This window comes from Eucyclogobius newberryi, unplaced genomic scaffold (assembly GCF_026437365.1).
Source record: "Eucyclogobius newberryi isolate DKJ021-1_F unplaced genomic scaffold, fEucNew1.0.hap1 SCAF_14, whole genome shotgun sequence".
NCBI lineage: Eukaryota > Metazoa > Chordata > Actinopteri > Gobiiformes > Gobiidae > Eucyclogobius > Eucyclogobius newberryi.
In genome coordinates, this window is record NW_027315768.1 from 19,405,761 (window position 1) to 19,431,133 (window position 25,373).

A 25,373-nucleotide genomic window follows, 5' to 3' on the forward strand; every position below is an offset into this window, starting at 1 on the left:
CCTGGACATTATCTTTGGTTAGTGTCCAATTTGGAACTCAATTTGGTGCAGTCAAAACCAGGATCAGTTTCTTTAGCAATTTACTGTAGAATGGACCACAATTGCTAGTTCTACACTATAAATTAAGAGCTGCTGTTTTGGAGATGTTCGAATCCAGTCACCTTTAAGATTAAATCGTGCAACACATTAAAATAACTACACTTTAATTAGCCTTGAACAAACATGAACAAATTAAACAAACAAAATTAATACTTAATTCATAATTAACAAATAGTTTATTAAGAATGATTCAGGCTTAGTAATTAAGGGGTTAGGGGTTGGTAAATTAATTAAGTAGTTACTAAGCCTCAAACTGTTGTTGTTAACGCTTTATTAGAGCTATTAAATATTTAAAATGTTTATATTTACCATAACATTTTTCCAGTATGCTTGATCAATTGACAAATAGATGACATTTTGAAGTACTGATCGTCAGTTACAGTGGACTTAACTTTGAGCCTGATTGGTGCAAGAGCAGGGCTGGATGCAGAGGACTGTGAGGACGATCTGATGAAAACGATCTGATGTAACTACACGAGTTAGTGAAATCCATCCATAAACAAGAACCCATTTAGCATTACCCGCTTATCCTCGTCGTCACTCACTCGTGAAGGCTTACATAACCTGTTTGGATTAGCCGCTGTTTATGTGGTATGTGGTGTATTTATCTATCTCATTGTGCTAACTCTCTCAGACTGGCTGGATGGCGCTTTGAAGGAGCAGAGGTCTCTACTGGAGGTTTTTGTGTTGGTGTGTGAAGAGCATCCAGGGGAACGCAGCGGGGGGAACATGAGACACTACTACTACTGGAAAAAAAAAAGGGGGGGGGGGACTCCTGACAGGCAGCGATGAACAACAGGGGAGCCCAGTTAAGTCGACAGGAAGACTCCGGTGAGTCTAATGCAGATCTGCTGAGGAGGAACAGAAGCCTTACACATGAAAGCAGCAGCTCAAGGCTCAAATGGCTTCTTCCAGTCTGTGCATCTGTTTCCGAATTCAAGATAAAACCACAGCTTTAGCGGATGGACAGAAAGACAACATCACTAAACGCTGCAACTGTGCTTGGGTAGATAAGATATGGAGGAAGAATATTACTAGACTTTTTCAATATAAAGCAATGCAGTGGAACAAGTGGCCAGTTTGCAGTTTAGACCTGTAAGATTTAGAGACAATTCGTGACTCTGTATGTGGAGATATTATCATTCAATCTGTCTTGTTATTTCATGTTAATAGAATGAAGTAGATTTGTTTCTGCTAATTATTTAATCATCCAAGAGATTATGAAAACTACATTTTCTGTTTTCTGTGGCGGGTCACAACTACTAACTTCTCATAACTAAAGGTGACATTTAATGCTAAATCTTTCTTCTGTCTTTCTTTGGTTTGTGCATGATGCTATTAAGGAATAGCACAACACAGAGTCTCATTGCTCAACAAATATATGAGCCTCTCTGAGTGCTCTCCCCTCCCTCTGTATCTGCTCTGTTGCGCAGACAAGGCAGGTCAGTCACCTGGCTGCAGTGGGACGGTGCAGAATTGGCTCTTCACTGCGATTGATGATGCGTTTCAAGGAGAAGACGCACCTGCGTTACTTCTCTTCGCTGTAGATCACACACAGATTGCTATTTGCACTGTGCTGACTCATACCACTGTGTTAATATTACACATTTAACATGAAAACCGCATGGGAGCAAAGCAGAAAGGAAGCAAGCAAATGCACAGACATTCTTTTTTATATTCTTCAGATATGCTTTTTTGCCAAATGAGCGGTGAGTAACAGAGCAAGTTTAAAAGTTAAATTCGAAAAGGGGAGGGAGGAGACGGGCATGAAAGAAACCACGACAGAAGCATGGCCAGAGGGACAGAGGTGCACAGAGAGACAGAGTGCATATTGCTTATATAGAAGCCAAAGCCATGACTCGTTCTAAACTCGCGGCAGACGTGTGTGAGGGGCACAGAGGCAGGCTGACCCACTGCTCTCTCTTATTTAGAGATTAACCCCATGTTGGTACTGGCCATTTTTCTGTTGCTCAAAACACATCTGCCACACATAATGTGCACACATTTTCCCAAAGGCAGTGGCTGCAGAGCCGCGGGGCAGTCAAATGGCCCAGCAGTTTCAGGAACCGCGGCACTGCCATATAGCCTCATGGCTAACCCTAACCCTAACTCTGACCCTGACCCTGACCCTGACCCTAACCCTAACCCTAACCTTAACCCTAACCCAACCCTAACTCTGACCCTGACCCTGACCCTAACCCTAACCTTAACCCTAACCCTAACCTTAACCTTAACCCTAAACCTAACCTTAACCCTAACCCTAACTCTGACCCTGACCCTGACCCTAACCCTAACCCTAACCTTAACCCTAACCTTAACCTTAACCCTAAACCTAACCTTAACCCTAACCCTAACTCTGACCCTGACCCTGACCCTAACCCTAACCCTAACCTTAACCCTAACCCTAACCTTAACCTTAACCCTAAACCTAACCTTAACCCTAACTCTGACCCTGACCCTGACCCTAACCCTAACCCTAACCTTAACCCTAACCCTAACCTTAACCCTAACCCTAACCTTAACCCTAACCTTAACCCTAACCTTAACCCTAACCCTAACTCTGACCCTGACCCTGACCCTGACCCTAACCCTAACCCTAACCTTAACCCTAACCCTAACCTTAACCTTAACCCTAAACCTAACCTTAACCCTAACTCTGACCCTGACCCTGACCCTAACCCTAACCCTAACCTTAACCCTAACCCTAACCTTAACCCTAACTCTGACCCTGACCCTGACCCTAACCTTAACCCTAACCCTAACCTTAACCCTAACCCTAACCTTAACCCTAACCCTAACCTTAACCTTAACCCTAACCTTAACCTTAACCCTAACCTTAACCCTAACCCTAGGGGAGAATGGGTAAAACATTCACCAAGGCTTTATCTCTAAGGAAAAATACCAACTGTCATAAAATACCAAGTGCCTTGATGTGAAGCTGACCAATGAGAAATGTGACCCACCTATTCCAGAATATCTAATAAAACCAACCAGCATGGGAAAAAAAGGTGTGAGACGCAGGAGGCAGCTTACAACAGCCTTGTTGACCCGGCGCGGCGGTTTCTCCCATGCATGCTACACAAACGTCTGATATTTCTGTGTCGTTTCCTATTCTAAGTTGAATTGTGTTCTCTGTGTGTTAAGGAATGGCATTGGTGTATGTCTCCATCCCAGGACAGTAACTACTTATTTGTAAATACACATGGACCGGCCTCCTGCTGGTGCCAGAGTCAGGACTAAACATGGACCGGCCTCCTGCTGGTGCCAGAGTCAGGACTAAACATGGACCGGCCTCCTGCTGGTGCCAGAGTCAGGACTAAACATGGGCCGGCCTCCTGCTGGTGCCAGAGTCAGGACTAAACATGGACCGGCCTCCTGCTGGTGCCAGAGTCAGGATTAAACATGGACCGGCCTCCTGCTGGTGCCAGAGTCAGGACTAAACATGGGCCGGCCTCCTGCTGGTGCCAGAGTCAGGACTAAACATGGACCGGCCTCCTGCTGGTGCCAGAGTCAGGACTAAACATGGACCGGCCTCCTGCTGGTGCCAGAGTCAGGACTAAACATGGACCGGCCTCCTGCTGGTGCCAGAGTCAGGACTAAACATGGACCGGCCTCCTGCTGGTGCCAGAGTCAGGACTAAACATGGACCGGCCTCCCGCTGGTGCCAGAGTCAGGACTAAACATGGGGAATCTGTGTTTCAGTTTTATGCAGCTGAAATCTGGAACAGTCTTTCTGAACATGTGAGACAGGTTCTACTCTGACAATGTTCAAATCTAAGCTAAAAATAGTTTTGTTTATCCGTGCATGTGACTGAAAGGATTTTCTTTGCTCTTTTCTCTTTTATGTTTTGCAGCAGCAGTGAGGTGCGTCTGCTCACAGCGCGGTTCCACCCCACAAGTCCGAAGGTTCACAAGTCCGAACCCTAACACTAACCCTACCCCCTAACCTTCGGACTAGAGAACCTTAGGACTTGTGAACCTTCGGACTTGTGAACCTTCAGACTTGTGGGCTGTCACCCAAAGCGCCACCATAACCTGAAGTCTCACAATGGATCGTTTCTATTACTAAACTATTTTGAATACATTTTATGGTTACAGTACTGATCTACTTGTGTTATAGTTCAATACAAAGTACCTCAAAAGAACAATATATCTGATTGAACTACCGCAATCATAAGGCTTTCATTGCATATAATTGGTGTTTGCAGGAAATGTGATCAATGGGCCAAGAATGAAATGTGTTTTAGCTGAAGATAATGGAGCATATGCCTATGGAGAGAACACCACTTGCTTAACTAGAAGATTTCCTGTTTGACTTCTGATCTTGCAAGGACTTTTACTGTCCATCAAGGCCTTTAATGTTATAGTGAAACATTCAGTTCATATCCAGCTCCAAATGTGTCTTTTATATAATGTAATATGTGAATACAACTGAAGTCCTATCCTGTTCTACATCTTTTACCTGCCTGCCGCTGCTCCATTATCTTCCCCTGCCCAATCGAGCTCTTCTGCTTAATCATTTCTCTGTCAGTCTGTTGTATCCTGCCCCACTTTGATTCACCTATTTCTACACTTTCATTCATATGCTAATCACCTGCTTTAATTCCTCTTGGCCCTCCTCTATACTTGCAGTGCTAATATTGGCATCCCCCTCCCCCCATTGCTCTTTTTTCTCTCCCTCTTTTGATCTGTGAGCCGAATTATTCCATCTTACCCGGGCTTTTAATTCTCTTGATTGAGTCAATTACCTTCTGCCTGGATCAATGTGGGAAAGGTAATGATTTAAATGGCTGACGCATGACGCCATATTACCACCACCAGCTGGAAGGAAGCAAGGGACGGGCACTTTAGCTAAAAAATGAAAGTCTTCAATTTAACCAAGTGATTTAGCATTAGGAGCCCCATTTTTGCACTTGTCAGAGATGGAAAGCGCAATAAAATTATATGACAAAATGTGGTTACATCCCTCAATACTCAATTGAAGGTGAATGTACAGCTTAAATTAAAAATAGTCAAGTAATTGCTCATGACATATTACTTTTAATGGATAACGTACTGTCCAAAATCATCCAATTTGAAGGAGAGATCCAATCCTGTCCAGGAATCCAGTCATTTTTAGTTCCACAGCTGCCACTAGCCTTTATGCACGCTAACAAAAAGAAACCAAGTCAAGGCCAGGCCGACTGTGCAAACTACATTTTCCTCAGGGATTATCTCAAATGTATGGGCTCTCCCGGAAGTGGGTCAGACTGATCCTAAATGTTGCCGTCATTGTAGAAACCCAGTACAGTCAATATTTTTCTGCGTTCTAGTTCTTGTCATCTTGTGCACTTACATCGGCTCCTTGTCCGTAGACCGGAGCGCGCACACGAGCACTACTCATCTTCGCTTGTCATCTACTCTTGAGTGAGCTGTCCCATCCCATTTGGTCTTGCTCCTTCATCCCCAGATTCATAATTGATGTAATGGAGCATTGTATCTAAATGCAGCTCGTGCCTGGGACAAGCGCTGGAGTCCGCGGGGATGTGGGGAAACGGGCCAGCAGCCACGAGAGCCACTACTAGGTCGGGACTGACAACTGGTCACAAAGAGGAGATGAATGAACGGATCGGGATCGGTCAGGTACAAGCGCCAAGGAACTGTATCTAAGAATGCACTCATCCTTGTAATTTAATAGCATTGACATTGTAAGGTTATTGCCACATTCCAACTGAAAAGATAATGAATGGGAGAAGTTCAAACTGCGTGCAGGAAAAGATTACGTATCATTGCTTTGACTTTTACATGAAAGTGACTTTGGACATTATTCACATACAGGATCAAGATGTTAACAGTAACTTCCCAAGACGAAAATCGGTCACACACGACTGGAAGACATGAGATTTAGAAAAGGGCAGGGAGAAGTAGTTTAACATGTAACTGATGTTTGCCCCCTAGAAACACTGAAGTAATTGCTGCCAGTCTCTGTATTAAGTATTTCTGTTTTTAATTTATCTTAGTATGCTAATCCGGTGAATGAGAAGTAATAAGAATCTTATTACTTCATATTATTCTTATTCATTTGCCATTGGTAAAATGTTTACTACTGCTATATTGCTGTACTTGTACTGCACTGCATGTATCAACTCTATAATGTAGAATACTCAAATGAAACTTTTAATGCAGTCAAAATAACTCTCAAAACTAGTCATTTGTTAGTGGATAAGGCAGACCTATCAATGAAACAAATGCCCTTTTATTGAGCTTTTTAAAAAAAAAAAAAAGTGTTATCTCATGTAGATTTAATACATTTGCAAATCTATGATTAAAAAAAAAAACTGCAGCTTCCTCAACATTTTCAGTGTCACAAATAAAATAAAACGCAATACTGTACATTGTTTACTGGTGGCAGAGCTTAAGTGGTTTGATTTTCAGTGTCATGGCAGATACAGTTGGAAGTCAGTCTGTGTTTAGCAATCACACACTGGCCAGTGCAGCACTCGTGGGGCATCTGCAGTCCAAAGTTCACCTGACCCACTTCTGCAGAGGACAAGGAGGCCAAAAGGAGAACTGGTCTCCACAGCAACTACTGAGCACTTCAACGGGAAAGGTCACTACTCAAGTATTCAGAAGCAAGATTATGTGGCTTTGTATTCTCTCTCAAGTTCCACTTCAAACATCCACACAGTTCTGATTTTGTAAAAGACATTTGTATATAGCGAGTTATACAGAATAATCATGGTTCGTGTTATTTTTAACCTTTTTACTATCCCTTTTTGTTGGTCTAATAGGAGTGCACAGACCTATCAACATGGATAAGATGTTGTAATGAGTCAAACATAAAGGAGAAAACCAAAATATCACCATCACCCAAAGGCCTGAGAACAAATACATGTTCTATTGGTGTTAAGATCATTGACCCATTTCAAGAAAGTGGATGAAGCTTGGATTATAGTTGCAGCATGTAAATTCCGCATAGTAATGATGTTGGCAGTATTTATAGTCTGTGCATAGTTCATATGATGTCGACAGTAGAAATCTGAGCTCGCTGCTGGGGAAATTCTGCACATTTCCACACGGAACCGTCCGCATAGTTTCACATTTTGCTCTGACGCCAACGACATTTCACATCGCGGACCCTTGTGACCTCGTGGACACATCAAGATTTATTATAAACCTACATTTGAACAGGTGTTATTTGCCCTCCCATTAGAAAAATAAAGTACATCGAAATGTAACAGGACATTTATGAGGGCTTTTAATATTCTCTTATTTTCATGTTTGTCGTCTGTTTAAGTAAATTAATATATTTGGGAAAAAATATTGCAAATTACATCACAACGTCCTCATGTTTCCTGACCTTTTGTGCCCTCTTTTAGAGATCCAGGCTCTTTCATTTTACAATTTGATTTGATTTCCCTGTGTGAACACTTCTACCTAACACTTCTAACAAGTACCTGCCTCCCAGTTCAGCCCCATTCTGCTGTTCCTGCCACTCACCCTCAAATGGCATAATCCCTGTCATATTGTCACATTACAGGAGTTCAAATGCTAATGCCTGCGACGCTAATCCAGTTGCTAGCACGGCTGGACTCGTGCCTGCTCTGTTCCACTGCAGCTGCACCTCGCTCGCTCCAACATGCAACAACGCAACTGGGATTCAGCAGCATCATAGACACTACACCGCAATGTAAACATAAAGCTTTCATTTAATGCATTGCAGCGAGAGGAAAAGTACTTTTACAGGCCCAGGATAAATATAAAAGAGATCAGCACAGAGGAGCAAATACAAACTGCAGGATATTGAGCTGTGGATGTGAATGAGTCTTGGCAGGCAATTATGGTCATTACTGTCTCTTACAATCTTTCAAAAACAGAAATTTTCCACTCTATGGGCGGCAGTGAAAGTGCTTCAGCCCCAGAGCATTCAGTGTTTGTTGTTAAGTTGATACAACAGTTTCCCCATCTATTCAACAAGGAAAATGTGTTTGCATATAATCTAAAAGTAACACCACTTATCAAACATTTAAAGTGAATTAAAAACTCTGCTTCTCAATAAAACATCTGCCCAAAAGCACCAGGCCCATTAGTAAAAGAGTCAGCATCGAGCGACTTCAGTTAATTTGGATGAAATCTGTGGGTTCAATAATAGATGAATGGAGGAAGAGTTGAGGTGACACAGACAGACTCAGTTCAGCACGAGCGCTCAGCTGTAGAGCGCAAGATCTAAGGATTTTAGCCACATTTAATACACATCATTTTCTGACCGAGTTCATCAGTCAGTTAATTCACTGAAAGACGTTTCCGGGAAATCTTTACCTCAGTCAAAAGGTTAGGTTCAGATTTACTTTCAGTTACCAGTATTGGATTAGGATTAAGAATGAAAAGGATAAGTGAGTCCATGCATTTTCTCCATCCACTACGTTGATAACTGTGAATCGTGTATATATTCAGATCTATTTTATTTTATTTGTAAATTCGAAATGTTATGCATGCCCTTTTTGATTAATTTTGCTACTATAAGTAACGTATTCATTGTTGTATGTTGTACTTTAATGCTAAAGCAAGTTCCTGATTTGTGAGTCATGTTCACTGACGATGGTAATAAACCCTCTTCTGATTCTGAGTTTGATGGAGAGTTGGATTTCTGGCCTAGTCCAATTTCAACAAGAATTACAAACTTCAATTGGGTCTGGGGGTGTAGAAATTAGAATGTCTGTTATTAAAGAAGCACAACATCGACTGTACTCAGGAAAATGATGCGTAAATAAATGTGTTTAGAGTTCTGGTCCACTACGTTACAAGGTCGAAATGAAACCTACCGGAGCTTCGATTGCACAGTGGTAGATGCAGAATTGTTTTTTAAATGCATTTCCTAGCTTAGGAATTCCTAGCTTTGTAAAGATTAGATTTAAAAAATAAACGGTTCAGCTTCATCAGATTGAGTAAATCTACCTTAAACTAGAAGATCTCTTGATTTTCCAACGTTGACCATTACATTGTGATTGTGATACATTGTGATTCAATTCCTGTTATGGGCAAAATATGTTACAAATAAATGCTTTATTAACTGAATTTGACTGCGTTTTCTAGATCAAAATGTTGATAGGATGATATTTCAATATGTCCCTCAAATATTTCCCTCCACATTGTTCATACAGAAATGGCATGAATAAAACACCCATTGTCAGACTTATTTCAAAGTAAATACTGATAATTTGTTCACCACGAGTCCTAGAGGCGCCCGCCACACGGACACACAGACTCTCATCTCAATCTTCCAGTGCGCGAAAAGGAGCGACCTTCGACCCCAAACTCAAATACTAGAGGGTTTGTAGAGCGGCGCAACCTTGTGTACATAGCCCTTGAGCACACAACACATGCCTCCCGACTGTGTGTTCATGTTGTTTACCTTTCATTAAAACAGGAGATGTGTCTATAAAACCCACAGCAGCCATAGTTATAATGTTCACTTTCCATTATAATCTACTCTGCTCACTCATCATAATCAAACAATATGGAGAAAATCCAGTGAAATGAAATAAAATGTAATTACCTTCACCAATAATGTTCTCAATAGCTTTTAAGACAATTTTCTTTGAGAGAATAATTATATTGCTAGTATACTTATATACTTCATGAAAACCAACTGCACTCAGCTTGAACAAGGATTTTGTACCGTTGTGATGCTAGCACAAGCTAAAAAGTGTACGAATGGTATGTTTTTTCAATAAAGGATTTTAAATTTAGACTCAAAATGAATTGCCTTCACCCGTTCAGTAAACTGTCTTCTGTGGTTGATCCAGATCTGAGCTCTGCTTAGGCCGTCGGGAGACAGGCTAGTTTTATCCGTCTGATGATGTGTTGATGCAATAGTAATTCTCTGTAAGATAACGCCAAGTCCAAGAGGGGTTTGTATGGTGTAATGTTAGTAGATAACATTTTAATCACATTTGAGTTCTTGAATAGGTTAAGAATGCTCCTACTGATGTCCTTATACATAGAACATATAAAACCAAGAATACCATAAATAAAATAAGAAGACTGGAAAATTATTCAAAAAAGGTGTTAACTAAAAGTGTTTGTTTCCTTATTGTTTGTTCTTTATTCATGCTTTTAAGATGAGGTCTTGGGGTCACCGCTCAGAGGAATCTGAAGTGAAAAGAGAAAACAGGAAAGAGGAAATGCTTGCATCTGATTGGCTGAAATTCTGCTTGAAGGAAAGAGACTTAAGCTCAAGGAAGAAACCTCCAAGGCGAAGTCTGTCATTAGCATTCTAAAGAAGTGAAGGCTGAAAAAAAACACAGAATTGCTCACACGTTGCTGTGAGTCTGATTGGCAACTCAAGCAGTACACAATAACATAAATACATTTACTGTAAACCTTTGGTAAATGCACTTGATCAATATTTTCAGATCATATCATATAGAAATATTAGCTTGAACTTAATATAAATATTAACTTCAACTGGTAAAAAGGTTGATGAATATATTAAAAAAAGAAATAAAAAGTAGAACATATTGTTGAGGCATTATTAGATCATTATTCATCAATGAAAGGTTCTTTGGCCTGGTCACAAATCATAACTCTTATAATAATTTAGCGGTAAATGTTACGTATGTTTTATGACAAAGGCATTCAATCTCAAAATGGCAAAGAATGTATGGACTCACTTTGCTGGTTTTAGTACACATCTGTCTTTAACATGGGTGTTTGAGCCACTGCAAAATCCTTGGAGTTGCTCGAATACAAACAAGCCCAAGAAACAAAAACAATTACAAAAACTTGCTTGATAAAAACTTTTAATATGTATGCTTTTACTAATACTTCATTATTTCACTGTCCAGTCCGACTATAAAACTCATATTCACTGCTGGACCACATCCACGGGCAAATAAAATGGAACGAGGGAACAGAGGGAGAACTTAAGTGCCTTATTATGCCTGAGTGCACACAAAGCCGCGTACGCACACGAAGCGCTGGTGATCCCCCTAGTCCATTGTATGGTAAACACGGCGAGGTCTGCTCCAGTAATGAGCCAATGCAGAGCCGTATTGATCACACGCAGTGGATCAGAAGACCTCTGCCAGTCCCTCAGCGCCCACTTTACAGCGCTACAACAACCCCACTCATTTAGCACTTTTACATCTCCCTTTGCCCATTTTGTAGAGCGGCTTGAGCCATTTTAAAAAGCATTCCTCTCCCCTTCACTCCCATGTATCAAGCCCCTTATTTATGTAAATCCATTTGCAGTGAGAATGAGGCTTGTCTAATGTCCTCAACACTGCTGGATTTCATGCCATTTCTTCCCGGCAACGCAGCAATAATGAAAATGTAAATAGCGTTAAGCTGTGTGGCTTAAGACAACCTCTTAATGAGTGAGAGGAATGAAAAAAGCGAGCGCGGGTGCATTTTTAGAAGCAAAGAGCCCTTCCATCACGACGAACACATCACTCAACATCATAGCACTGGAGCGTGTGTGGAGATGTATGGGAAACGGAGATAGAAAGGACATTGCAGGAAATCAAGGCTACAGCGTGACAAACCTTTGTTGGGATATCAGAGCGAGGATAAAAAAAACATTTCAATGTGGCTCACTTGCTTGTCCGTTAAAATTAAAGTGCAGTGTTTGTGTGACGGCTGAAAGAGACTTCAAATGTTTCTAGTAATGAATCCTCTGACTGGTTCAAGGGCAATATTTTAAAACACTTAGCCTTGAATTGTGAGAGAGTCCTACTGCGATAGATTATAACGATTAGAAAGATGAAAATTATTTTACAGTTTTAAACCTTGTATTCCTTGCGCTGCACTACTGGAAGAAGGTTAATAGGGTTCAAGATTTTCAGGTCTGACAGTTAGACCTGTTAGTTTTGGGTTAACCCTTACTCTGTCTGTTGTTAGCTTTTTACCATGACAAGATATAGATTCAAATTGTAACTATAGCCACACGGTGTCAGCAAGAAGAATAAATAAAATATTTCTTGGACATTTTGCCTAATTTTCCTCAGTTTGACAATTTTGGTGAAGTATATAATGTTACTTCCTGGTTGGACATGAGCAGCAGATGTGACATAAGTAGAGGTATTTCCACAACTGTTACTACATGCAACCATATTGGGTTAGATTATGTTAAGTTAGGATTTGACAAATAATGATACACGATAACACCTTTATTCGGTGAAATGATTGTTCAACTGTCTCTGTAACATGTAAATTGTCCCGGCATTTTGGACGAAATGTTGCTTTTTGATAACAGATAGAGGGATTGTGTTTTAAAACTCAACACCACTTCTTGTAATATTCAACTAAATCTTCTCTTCACAAACCACTTCACTGTAAAGCTGTGACAAGTATTTACCAGATGTACTATCCCACCTTACAAAGTCATAACTAGGAAAACATAAAAACCTGCTATAATATGCACTTAAAGGAGAAGTGTTTACACTGGAACTGTAGAATCTTCACTTGAATTATGGACTCTGCGGGATAGGTGTCCATTTCTGTGACTATGTAAAACTAATCCACCTCCTACACATTCATAAGCAGTGATATCAATATTCTCACAACCTCTTAAGGCTTGCAGTGCTTGAACATGCACTTATCAGGAGAGTAGGTGAGGGGTGGGCGGTTGTAACCTGCAATACAGGAGGGCTTCCCTTGAGCGTTCCATGAAAAATAAATAAATAATCAAATCCAATCAGACGATGGTGGGAAAACATGAAATAGGTTGAGAGGTGTTGCAGGGTCGGATGTTTGGTGCGGCTGATTAGAAGATCGGAAGAAGAGGAGATTTCAAAATGGGATCAATTTGAATGTTGTTTTGCCCCAGTGTGATAATGGAGTTTGTCACCTAATGTTTCCATGCCTATTCCTGAGTTTTTGTGTGTCCTTGCAATCGTGCTCCACCTTGGGATAACTCTGCATTAGCACATCAGGCTGTTAAGTCAATCCCACCGCTACTCAGCCAACCTGCGTGGCGTTGGCTTGATCTTTGATTGTAAAAAGCCTGCCAGCCGGAGCTGTTAATCCGGGTGCGTAGTAGGCCAATCAAGTTGTCAAGCCGGGCTCACTGTCAATAACACATTTAGGTCAACCACAAAGGCATGTACCAATCCTGATCCTCCCGAGACGCACCTCGATGCACATCAAATACCAACAATCACACCAGCACAGGCACTTTCCCCAATGCAGAGACAAAAGAAAATCTATTTAGCGAAGAGGATAAAATCAAGCCTTTCCAAGTTTGCTTGTTGCAGCTTCTTTTTATTGATCGCTATCAGAGTTCCTGCACTTGACAATGTGAGGCAGGGGAGGCAGGGGAAAGGTTACTGTGCAGTCACCAGAACCACCCACATCTGCAGTGGCACAGAAAAAATGAACCCAAAAGCAGTAGCAATAAATAGGAACACGGGTAGAGCGCACAGGGGGAGCAGGGTGGTGCCATGGTCCAAACAAGCTGACAAGAACTGGTGGAGTGAAGCATAAAGGCAGACGAGGAGACAGCACTATTTACAGCAGATTAGTTGTTATGGTGATAAGCAGAAGGGAAACAGAAGGGATGTAGTTGTCAGGGTGATGGGGCTGCACTAGGCTACTTACTAATGACATATAAAAATAACGGTTTAGAATTTGCCCTACCTTTGCGAGCAGAAAAAAAACAAAACAATACTGACATACGAGGATGAATAGAGCCAAAGACAAAGCAGTCTCTTGAAGAGCCTTCTCTCATTAGCATTTGGAGACATACTCAGATTCCTCCCCCACATTCTCAGCATGAAGCAGGTTTTTTTCGAAGTTTCTGCCTAATGAGCGAAAGCAGCACCAGAACACAGAGCAAAGCGTTTACTCCGATGTGTGCGGCTTGTGCCTGTGATGGTCTAACAACAGTGCGCGAGGGTGGATCACTTTGACACCAGGAGATGACACAGGACTGCGGGTAATTGTAGTTTAAATGGCCTGAAGGGCTTTCTAGAACGCTGGTCTTTGTAGTTTTTAGCGCCTGCAGTCTAACCTCTGGGTTTTCCAAAGGCATCTGATGTAATAAGCCACATTTAAAATCACTGTCAAAGCACAATCAAGCACACCTCCATATGTCAGGTAGAGCTGCCGCTCCGGCTGGCTCGCATTAATTATTCAAGTGCCTATAATTAATTGATCATTTTTGTAACCCCCTGTAATTTGAAAAATGTCACTGTGGTGGCTCTCAATCATTAACCTCAAAAGAAAAAATATGGTGTCATTAAAAAGTTAATCAATCCTATTTATAATTTCGTATAATATTATAATACCATAAAATACAATTTGGCCTGGAACTGCCTAATAGTGACATTGCAGCCGGGATAAATGTTCAAGAGTCCTCCCAAAATAACTGGGCACCACTACACACCACAAAAACTGAATATTGAAATCAATAGGAAGGAATTTGAAATGAGATTGGCATCATGTTTGCACCGTCTGCAGCTTCTTTCATAACATACTTGTGGTGGGATGGAGGAACACACGTGCCTGTATATCACATTTTGATGACTAAATTACCTTAATCTTCATAAAGGCATTGCCCTGCACTTCTCCTCATTTACAATCATTTAATTACCTGGAACACTATTTCTGGATTAACCCCCTCACTTTATAGATCGACATATTTACGCTGCGGTGGATAACATAAATATAATTACTCCATTATCAGCCGAGAGCAGCACAGGAATTTTAAGCCTCTTCCTCCTCATATGTTGGCTATTAAAATATGCAGTTAGTCCATACCCATCGTAATAGAGTCATACACACACACATCATGATACACACTGCATATTATTGCTTTGATGAGAAAGCGCTAGTTACCGCACCATCTAATACAATACAATGTAAACATACATATTTTTAATTTGGAGGCAATTTGAGTCAGATTTTTTTCACAGTTTTTAAATTGGATTTGAACCGGTATCATTGCTATTGCTGACTCCAAGCAATCATTCAAATGAAGGCAAAAGTATGTCTATTTTCATAATTCAGATGTGAAAATATGTAGCTACAAAAATTACAGGGTTAATCAAAAATACAAATTGTTTCCAGTGATCACATCAGCCAAGCAAATCAGCAAAACTGCACCGACGATAACATTACCCCAGACTACTTTACATAATATATTCCAGCATTTCCTAAAGCCCACACATACTGAGCGATTCAATAAACTTATATAGTATGTTTTTTTGGTGCTTGATTTCCTGCATAGCTGCTCTGTCCCAAGGCTGTGCAGCTGTGGCGAGTAGAGCAGAAAAGGCAAAAAGGCTTCCTACCTCCTCACTGCACCATCCAGGGGCAGTCCGGCTCTCCACAAGAAGCCATTTAATCTTCAGTAGTCTGCATGTGATCAATCTCCGGCCCCAGCGTTACTGCAGCGCGCCCCATTCCTCATCATTTAGAGAGAGAGCTATTGACTGGTCCAAGACAGCCTCTGTAGTGGATTTTGTAAACCCACAGTAAAAGTTGAGGCATGTGTACAGTAAATTCAGGGCATTGGGAATTTAAGTGTGTGTGTGTGTGTGTGTGTGTGTGCGTGTGCGTGTGCATGTGCGTGTGTGCGTGTGTGCGTGTGTGCGTGTGTGCGTGTGCGTGTGTGCGTGTGCGCGTGCGCGTGTGCGTGTGCGTGTGCATGTGCGTGTGTGTGTGTGCGTGTGCGTGTGTGAGAGAGAGAGAGAGAGATACATAAACATACATGTAAATACATTTTGGCCTTGCCTGGAGTAAGCTTGGTTTCAATGGATTTACTTATTTTAGAGTTCTTTTCCTTCCAGCAAAGGCCAAACCAATAACACAGAGAAACCACACAGTATAAAATATGCTGTGCCTAGTTTCAATTTCAACTTACTACTTACTAGTCAAGGCAAATGTATATTATTTTTTACAAAAAAGCACCTTCTTGTTGTCAAGGAGATGTTATTGCTTTGTCCAGAATAGTCCAGAGCAGTCCATCTTGTATTTTTTAAATTCCAGGTGTTTTTATTGATTTAAAAAATAGTTGAATTAGTGAGTGGGCTTGCCTCTCCTCAGAACCTGTCTATGTCCATGGAGATCGACAAGTGAATTGCCATACGGTAGAACATTCTGTAACATCAGAAGAAACAAGGAGGCAGCGGACTTGTCACCAGAAAAGTTACATAGTGCATCTTTAAAAGAGAAGAATAAACATAAAACATTCAGTGGTCAGGTGCTATTAAAACTGAACTTTGTCCTAGTCTCCTATTGCACGATTACATCACAGATCAAAACTACTGTTAACATTACTTGAAAAAGCGTTCATTATTTTACAGTACTTCAGAAAAACTGTCCATTAAGAGAAAGTACTTACAAAGACCATTGACTAAGACAAACACAGATGACCTCAAAGTAAATAGAGTTACTCTTGACTATAGTTTCCGACTGCGTGTTCTATGGAGATGTCGGAGCGTAAACACATAGATGAAGAGAATGACAGTAGACTCGCCACATTAACGGTTCTGGGTGATCAATCATGTAACCTGAGACAGACTGTGACCATAGAACCATGGACAAATGTCAATGTGGATACTTGATCTGTCAATAAACTATTACTGTGTTTTCCTTCACCAGAAATTGGAGGATTTAACCTCCAATAGAGCCATTTGTAGGACTAGGGCGACGAGACAGGCATGACAACTAAGAGCCTCTACATCTTATTTGTGTGTGTCATTTTGTACATCTGCCTGACAGAACAGACCTATTCACAGACACATTTGGTTTTTAAAAGTGTCAGAGAAACCGTGCCAAAATGATTTGTGAAATGAGAAGAGAGTGCCTTGACAAATAAATTAAGTGAATGACTGACTCGCTGCACTTATTGCGGGGTTATCCAAGCGTCAGCGCTACCGAACTTCATCCCCCACAATGCCGCGGGGCCATGTCAGATTTACAGTTATCCCTGACAGCCCCTTATCAGAGATTTGGTGCACGATTTTGCCGCGTCGTCGCAATATCAGAGAAACAGTCAGGGGGTCATTGTTGCCAGATCACACATACGGAAATCTTCAATATAACACACACTTCCATGACGTGTGCTGTGGGGATCGTTGGGCACGTAGTGAGTTGACAGCACCACGGCTTATGGGACACTATGCTACATTACACCAACATCACAGCTGGTTTCACTCTTTAAGTCCATTCTATTTTTAACAGGCTCTGCTCAGGTTGTGCAGCCCTTGTTTCTTTTGCAGAACATTGAACAGGTTTGTCACAAACTGGACTGAAATATTTATCTTTATCTATATTTATTTTACTGCTACTTCCACCAGCATTGCCAACTACATTTTACGAACAACAACATTACTTAACAGGTTTATACAACCTTGAATAAACTACAATTAAATAAACTACAATTAAAGACCGCTTCAAACTCTATTTTACTCTTACAAACAGCCCTATTTATTCTATTTCAAACCAACCATATGTTCCCTGGGTATGAACTTTCTCTGTATGTTGATGTTATGAACATTATTTTCAATTCTGTTGTGTACTTTGAACATGAGCTGCAGCATAAGTTGTACAAGCCCAGCTCTGTTTACAAGATAACAATAGTTTGAAGTATAGAAAGCATGACTAAAACAAGATAGTGTTAGTGTTTACAAGTCATATTTACAAAAGCAGCACGGAACACTTAAAGGTTGGAGGGAGAAAATTCAAATTCAGTAGTTTTCGCTGTTGAACGAGCCTATTATTTACATTGTACCTGTAATGTGGGTTTGATTAAAGAATAAAAAAAATAAAAAAATGTAGGAGCAATTGAATAAACTCTCCAGCCCTCGACAAATTAAGTGAGAAGGTTTCTGTTGTTGAACTTAAATGCCTTGGTTCTCCACTGCACTCATCCCTGCAGGCAGAGTTTAAAAGCCATTACTCCAGCTAACAGGCCAGCCAGCAGGCCATAGATGTGTTTAGTAATGTACTCGGCTTGGCGCACTACGCACAGTCAGAAAGTAACCAAATGTGCACACGGCATCTTGAAGTGGTGCAAAGACGATGTATGGTGAGTAGTGAGTCGCATATTTATCAGACGGTTCTTATTTGAACAGTGAAACTACTATCACTACTGCAAAATCTACTATGTGCCATTTTATTATAATTCTTGCTACAGCTACATTGATTTCCATGCCTTATTACCAAAGCTGTCACTAATACTATCATTACACCGCTGTCTGCAACTATTACAACATAATAATTGTAGTTCCAAACATTTACCCTTGAGTAATAACAAAAAACATTAAAGATGAAAGACTATATGAATAAAATAAATTATACCTTCAAAAACAACCAACAGTGTTCAATACATCAGAATCAGATGGACTCAGATGTTTTCGCTCGAGTGTGAAAGGGGACGTTTGTTGGTGGTAGACAAACAAGCAGCACCCATGGGGCAAACCCACAATGATACACTACATGTGACCTTTGACCCCGGGGAGAGCCAGTGCTAGTGTCCCAGAGCTGGAGTGATTAATGGGGAAACCCTCAGGTAGAAGTGGAGCATGAAAGTGTGTTTTTAAGGGCGCTGCAGCTGCTAACAGAGGCAATGTAAAAGGCGCTGGTCCTAAATTATCCAATTAGCCCTGGATTTATGGTTTCCCAACAAGATTAGAGAAGCAATGATCATTTTTGTCCAAAGGCAAAATGTTTAGTGTAACCACTGTTCCCATTTTAGCAATGGCAGCCTTGGGAAAAACACTGTCCCACATTATTTAAGGCAAAACTAATAAACTAAGGTAAAATATACTGGGTACCATTGGTATTATATCCATCTAGAACTAGTATATATATATATATATATATATATATATATATATATATATATATATATATATATATATATATATATATATATATATATATATATATATATATATATATATATATATATATATATATATATATATATATATATATATATATATATATATATATATATACTAGTTCTAGAATGTGGCTCTTCCAGGACGAATGTGGCTCTTCCAGGACAATTAACTTTTATCACCAATTATCAAAGATCCACCACAGTCTCCATGGCAACTTGCTATAATAATGTGCTAATGGCATGAAAACCTGAGGCAAACAAACATATTTATTTGCCAAATTAATCTTGGTATTAATAGCATCAACTATGTAGCCTCAAACGGCTGAAGGTTAATTCACTAAATTTTTAACAGTGTCCCCTGATTTCTTTGTTATATTTTTTGTATTAAATTACATTTAAAACTTGCCTGAAACAAAATATGTCAAATTAAATCTGCAAAAGTTAATGAAAAACAATTTATCCTCAAAAGTGTAATCATTATTTTTAAGCCTTATCAGATTTTTTTCAGAAGTCCCTTTTTGTAACTATCACATTTAAAAGTTGATATTGAGAAGTTCCAAAAGGTTCCTACACATAGTTGGGCGTCAAGCTTTCTGCAAATTGGTAATTGTGTTTGTGCACTAAAGAGAGCCTGTCCTGTTTCATTACACTTCCTCTGACTACAGGTCTTATCAGTGGGACCGAGGAGGCTGGAACTGGCCCTCTCAGGTCTGACTGGGCCAAGCTGGTTCAGAGATAGACACTATTGGAGGCTGATGGATGGGGCCTGACAGCTTGTCTCTGTCAGAGCTGTCCTCAAAGTCCCCTGGAGTAAATCTCACACAGTCAGTGAGGCCTTGGTCACTGCACTGCGAAAATACAACCGCCTTAAAGCATTCATTTCACAGCAGTACCGAGCAAACATTTCAGCTACTTAGGCAGCATATGGGCAGTATGTAGTATATGGGCTTACACAGAATAAGCTGGCCAGGCGTAAAATTTGGACCACTGACAGAGAAGTGAGTGAAGCACTAGAACGCTAATTGTGTATGTATTGTTTGCAGAGTGCTCATATTTTTTATTTTATTTTTAAATTTTATTTTATCTTTTTTAGAGAAACGAGGAATGTCACACGTTAGTTTTGTGCACCCACATAATCTAGTACTCCCCATCTTACTTTTTCAAATAAAGTAACACGTTAGTTTTGGTCAGGTCATCATCTCTGTGCCGGTCTCATCTCCCAGAGCCAGGTTTGTTTCCCAGCTGCAGTCGAGTGAGAGCCGCAGCAGCAAACACTCGGCATGTTGTGAGCATGCGCATCGTGATTCATGCCAAAGAGAAATAAACTTTCAGATGCACGTTTGAGAAACTCCTTATCCGTCGTTATAACCGCTATTTTGTATCTGAGGAGTACATGTAGTGAGTTTGATTAAAATGAGCTATAGGCCTAAAATATGTGCGTTCTATTGTTGTGCGTCTCTGCTCTTGCTAATCCATTAATTTTGTCAGACCTACACTCGCTTATTGTACGGCAGTGTACTGTGGTAATCAATATAAAAGATAAATAAAGCTCTGTCAAACACATTTACTTTGCTTGTTTATTTGCTATGTTAATGTTAATTATTATATCGGAAAGCCAAGCCGCCAGGCCCGCCCCCTTGTGTGTGGTTTCGTTTAGCATCAGGATTTACCTTTTTTGCTGTGTGTGAAGGAGCAACGCAAAGGGATTGTAGTCAAATATATTTTTAAAACCCAAATAAAAATAATTAGACCACTAAACTACTAATGGACTGCAGCCCTATTCCATTGACGTAAATTCTATGTCATTATATCAACGACATGATTTAAATTTAAGATACAATATCAAATAGGTTAAGGTTAGGGTTTAGATTTTAAGGTAGGTAGTCTACAAAAATCATTAACATAACTAGTATTTTTTTTTTTTGTATTATTATTTTTTTATTGAAAGAATAAACACAGACCAATCAATACTTGTGTGTAAATAAAGATACAGTCCAGTAACATTGTCAAAAATGAAAAAGAAAGAGAAAGAAGGAGAGAAAAAAAAAAAAGAAAAAAAAAGAAATTAAAAAAAAAAATAATACAAATAAATAAACATAACTGGTCATTTCAATTCCATATTTAGGACTAGTTTGGTTTCAGTCTTTTGATTCAGTTTAGTCGTGATCGCTGTTTAAAAAACAACTTCCATTCTTAACAATATCCAGATATAAAGACAATAACAGTATAGCTGTTATTGTTGCTCAGTAGTTTTGCCTCGATTGTGCAGCTCTACATTCTAGTCCCATTGCTATCCCACAGTGGCTGAGTGGTCATTAAAAACATGAGCGGTGCAAAGGTGTGGCACAAACAATGAGGGAATAAGAGGCACATGCAGTGCCTCTTAGTACCTTTGGGAAACTCATTAATTCAGGTAATACAGGCCCGGGCTGACTCCACATTGAATAATTACAGGATTTCAAAAAGCTACAACTCTAGGAATCCGCCGTGGACACTTGTGGGGAGAAAATCAATTGAAGTGCAGCTTTATCCAGTGCCTCGCTAATCAAGTCCTTATAGCTGATCCGTTATCCATACCTCCTCAAGGTTGAGAGATGAAACTCCCGTGTATTTACCCAAACCTGCAAGAAATCACAAACTAGTCCCACGTGAGGCACAAAATATATAAGAATCTTTTTGGCTCTTTCAACAAGACGGCTGGGTGCTCCAAAAGACGGTCATCGGAAGTTAATATAATGGCAGCCATGAGAGACCAACTGCTTCATCTCCTTCACCCCGAACACATGAAGAGTAATGTCCCAAACCTTTGACCCAGAAACAATCACCCACCCGAGGCCCTATCCCGCAATTAATCATCTTTACCGCTGCATTTTGTGCCCGGCACTGACACTTCATATATATCCACTTCAATTTGTCAAAAGCTAATACTGCAGCAACAGAACAAGGCAGTATAGAACAATGAGGAAAAGCTCCACAACCTGTTTAGACACAACGCACAATATAAATGTTATCCATTTGTCTTTCTTGGGGCCTTAAGGGTGAACTATGTAACTTTTCTAGAGGAGGGTCCGTCACTTAAATTGCCTGTTACGTTCCACTGGATGGCATTAAACTTACTTATCTTTATGGAGACAAGCAGGCCAAGTTACAGGTCAGATCTTTGATGCGGAGAGCCTGCTCATAGTGAGAATGCATGTTTTTCAGCATATTTTCAAGCGACAAAAACATACACCAGAAATGTTACATAGTACACTTTAACGAAGCATTAACGATAATAACTTAAAAATAAGTAATAATTTTGAACATAGCATTAGCTTTCCTTTTTTTTGCTAAATTGCTAAATTTAGAATTATTTGTCTCAGGCAAGCAATTAGCAACCACAATCTTTGTCATTGAAGGCTTTGATTTAAAAAGGATTCTGTCTGTGTTGTTATGAGCACAACTGGATGATTTTCAGTAGATTGTACAACTTTTGCATTTTGTTTGACCAATGACACACAAGTCTAACCCTAACCTAAAATACATGTAGACTATCACGTGAGCCTGTTGTACCCATCACACGCCTCTTTTACGATTTCTCAGACTGACGCTGAAGCCTCTCAAACAGCCATTAAATAGCTAAACTGCCTGCTGACACTCCATCACCTTTGACCTCTTGGCCGGGCCGTAATATTGACTGCGCTGCTATCAATATTTGAGTGAAGCACCCAGTGGACCCACTTGATTGATCCCGTGTGCTGTCCGGAGATCCAATCTATATGGAAATCCTCAAAAGACCGAAAACAACGGCCACATAGGTGCGATACAAGCAAACAACAACAACAACAAGGAGCCAATTCATAAGGATAAACAATGGGCCCAACACAAAGGCACTCAATCAATAGAACGAGTGATGGAGCTGCAGCAGATAATGTTACACAACTCTGCCACGCTGTCTTTTAGCGAGTACTTGTAAAGACCGCCAGCCTGTTTATACAATTAATATCCCGTTTGCAATGAACGTACTGAATACATTGTATTTATTATGCTATTGATTTTCTAACCTTGCAGAATCAATGTTATTTGAGTGGCATTTATCTAACGCTACACAGTGTGCTCTTTCTATAAGACAAGCTGAACAAATTGCACATAGTTTTCCATGTCTTGGCCTCACTGCATTCTCGTTCATAAGTTTGCCATCAGTTTTCTTCGTGTCAGTGTTGTTCCTTCAATAACAACCCCAGCTAAAGGTCTTTAGTCTTTAGATATCCTCACTCATCTCAGCTCCACTGCCACGTCTGAGGGAGTGAGGCCCAAATACCACATGGTGACGAGGGCCGAGGCGACACAAGCCAATGGTGGAATGATGGACAAATTAATATTGGCCTTTGCTTTTAGTGTGCGACGTATTGATTTGTAATTACATGGATTTTGTATTGAACCACAATTAGGAAATATGTAATCATAATGTAATCTGTTGCATTATGCGTGAAGTGTCATGTCAAGATTATTAATTGATAATTGTGAACATTTCAGAAACAAAAATATTTGTCTCAGTTCTTTTGTAACTTCTAATTAACTTAAATGTATCATTCAGAACATTTGATTTAATAAAACTGGTCATTTAGAGGAGTTGTGATACAAATTGAATGAGAGAAAATTAAATATTTCAAGGTTGTCTTCGTGCCAATAATCATAACAGTAAAAAGAACAGTGCAAAACGTGCAATTGAATCAAATAGCAATCACAACTTAAATGGTTGCACAGCAAATCTTAAAGACTGCATTTATTTAACTTAATGATGACTTTATAATATCTTTATGATGACATTATGTATCGAACCTGCTAATCCTGCAGTTTAAACCTCTGCAAATGTATTCTTGAATGCATGGAATTCATAGTTAAAAGCCTGATTTTTTAATTTAATTTCATAAATTGCAAATCTAATCTAATCCGTCAAAAAAAGTCAAAGTTTTCCTTACACGAGTTGCTGCCGGCTGAATACTATGCAAGTTACAAAATAGCAGTAAGTGCGGGCGTGTGCGTTTCCATACCTGAGCCCCTCTTGGAGACTACCTTGACGCTCTTGGACAGCGTGACGTAGAAGAGGATCAGCAGAGGGCTAGGAGGTCTCATCTTCCTCCCGCTCCTCAAACCTACACCACACACACAACCACAGGAAAAGAAGAAACAGAGGAACAGTCAGTGAGAGGATCGTACACACACGCGCCACAAAGCCACTATTCACATTAGGATACAAGCTCACATCAAAACAGCCGCCTCCATTCCCCCTGGGGGGCCGTCCTTCTAATGATTTTTCTCTCATCATTGCAACTGAGACAGGTTATCGCAGCATGGATATATTTTATGAAAACCGTTCCCCGGGAAGTTGACAAATCAATAAAGAAATAATTACATGTGTAAGAAACATCAGCTTCATTAAAAATCGGACAGTTTTTTAAGAGATTTGAGATGAGCACCTGGTGAATGGCACATCCCTGCCCCTTATTCACTTGTACATACAGTATATCCATGTAATTGATGAAGGTGACTCATTCTGCAGCACCCGGATCCTGCAAGATTGAAGGCAGCATCCAACACGGCGCAATTGTCTCTTAACAGCCAGTCCATATTATAAAGTAGGATGCAGTTAACACAGCTCTTTGTGAAGGGTGAGACCGATAGCATTAGCAAGAAACAGTCAGAGCACTTTTGGGTGTTTTATCAATTATAAAGAATTATCGATCTGGTATCTATCACAGCAGTATATTTGCAACTCTAACCTGAACACAAACCCTCAAATTTGGTTCAGAGTACAGCAACATTCTTTATACAAAACAATAAGGATGTGGTTGACTAAAGACAACAGATATTTATACAGAAAAGTACTCGTACACAGTGTGGGTATATATGCTAGAGAAGTGTAAAATAGATTAAACTCATGATTCACTCCAAAATCTTCAGCTCACTGCTATTAGATTAGCCCATAGATTTTTTTTAATAATCAAATTGATCGACGAATATGAATGTTCGACACCGTTGATCAATTAATCGACTTGGCGACTGAAGGATTACGGCCCTAGAAAACAGCAACACTGGCCTGGATCCCATTATCTACAACCTTTAGTGGAAATGTCAACAAATACATATCACCCATACAACACATATGACATTTAAGAAGAAATATAAAGACATTATATTTATGAATTATGAAAACGATGAAACGTTTTTGTAATTTATTGAATACATCCATAACATGTAACAGGAAGCTGAATATTTGAAGGGAAAGAAAAATGAAAGGAAAGGAAAGGGGGTTAGATTAAATAAGTTATACTTCTTCCCACTCCTTTTTGAACATGTGAACTTAAAGCTCTGTAGCCTGCAGCTTTTATTTTGACTTGAGCTCTTGTGATGTCAATATTTGTGACACGACTCGAGATTTACGCTTGCATGTTTGAAATAA

At 40.0% G+C, this 25,373-nt stretch overlaps 1 protein-coding gene across 4 annotated transcripts in view; it reads right to left on the reverse strand.

Moving 5' to 3' along the window:
- The window catches only part of il1rapl1a (interleukin 1 receptor accessory protein-like 1a), a 188,114-nt gene that overhangs the window by 135,134 nt on the left and 27,607 nt on the right, over nt 1–25,373 (reverse strand). For all 4 annotated transcript variants that reach the window (XM_072444776.1, XM_072444775.1, XM_072444778.1 and 1 more), the window contains exon 2: nt 23,965–24,066. In XM_072444776.1, the coding sequence (XP_072300877.1) occupies nt 23,965–24,046 (82 nt within the window). In that variant the 5' untranslated portion in view covers nt 24,047–24,066. The remainder of the gene's footprint in view (nt 1–23,964; nt 24,067–25,373) is intronic.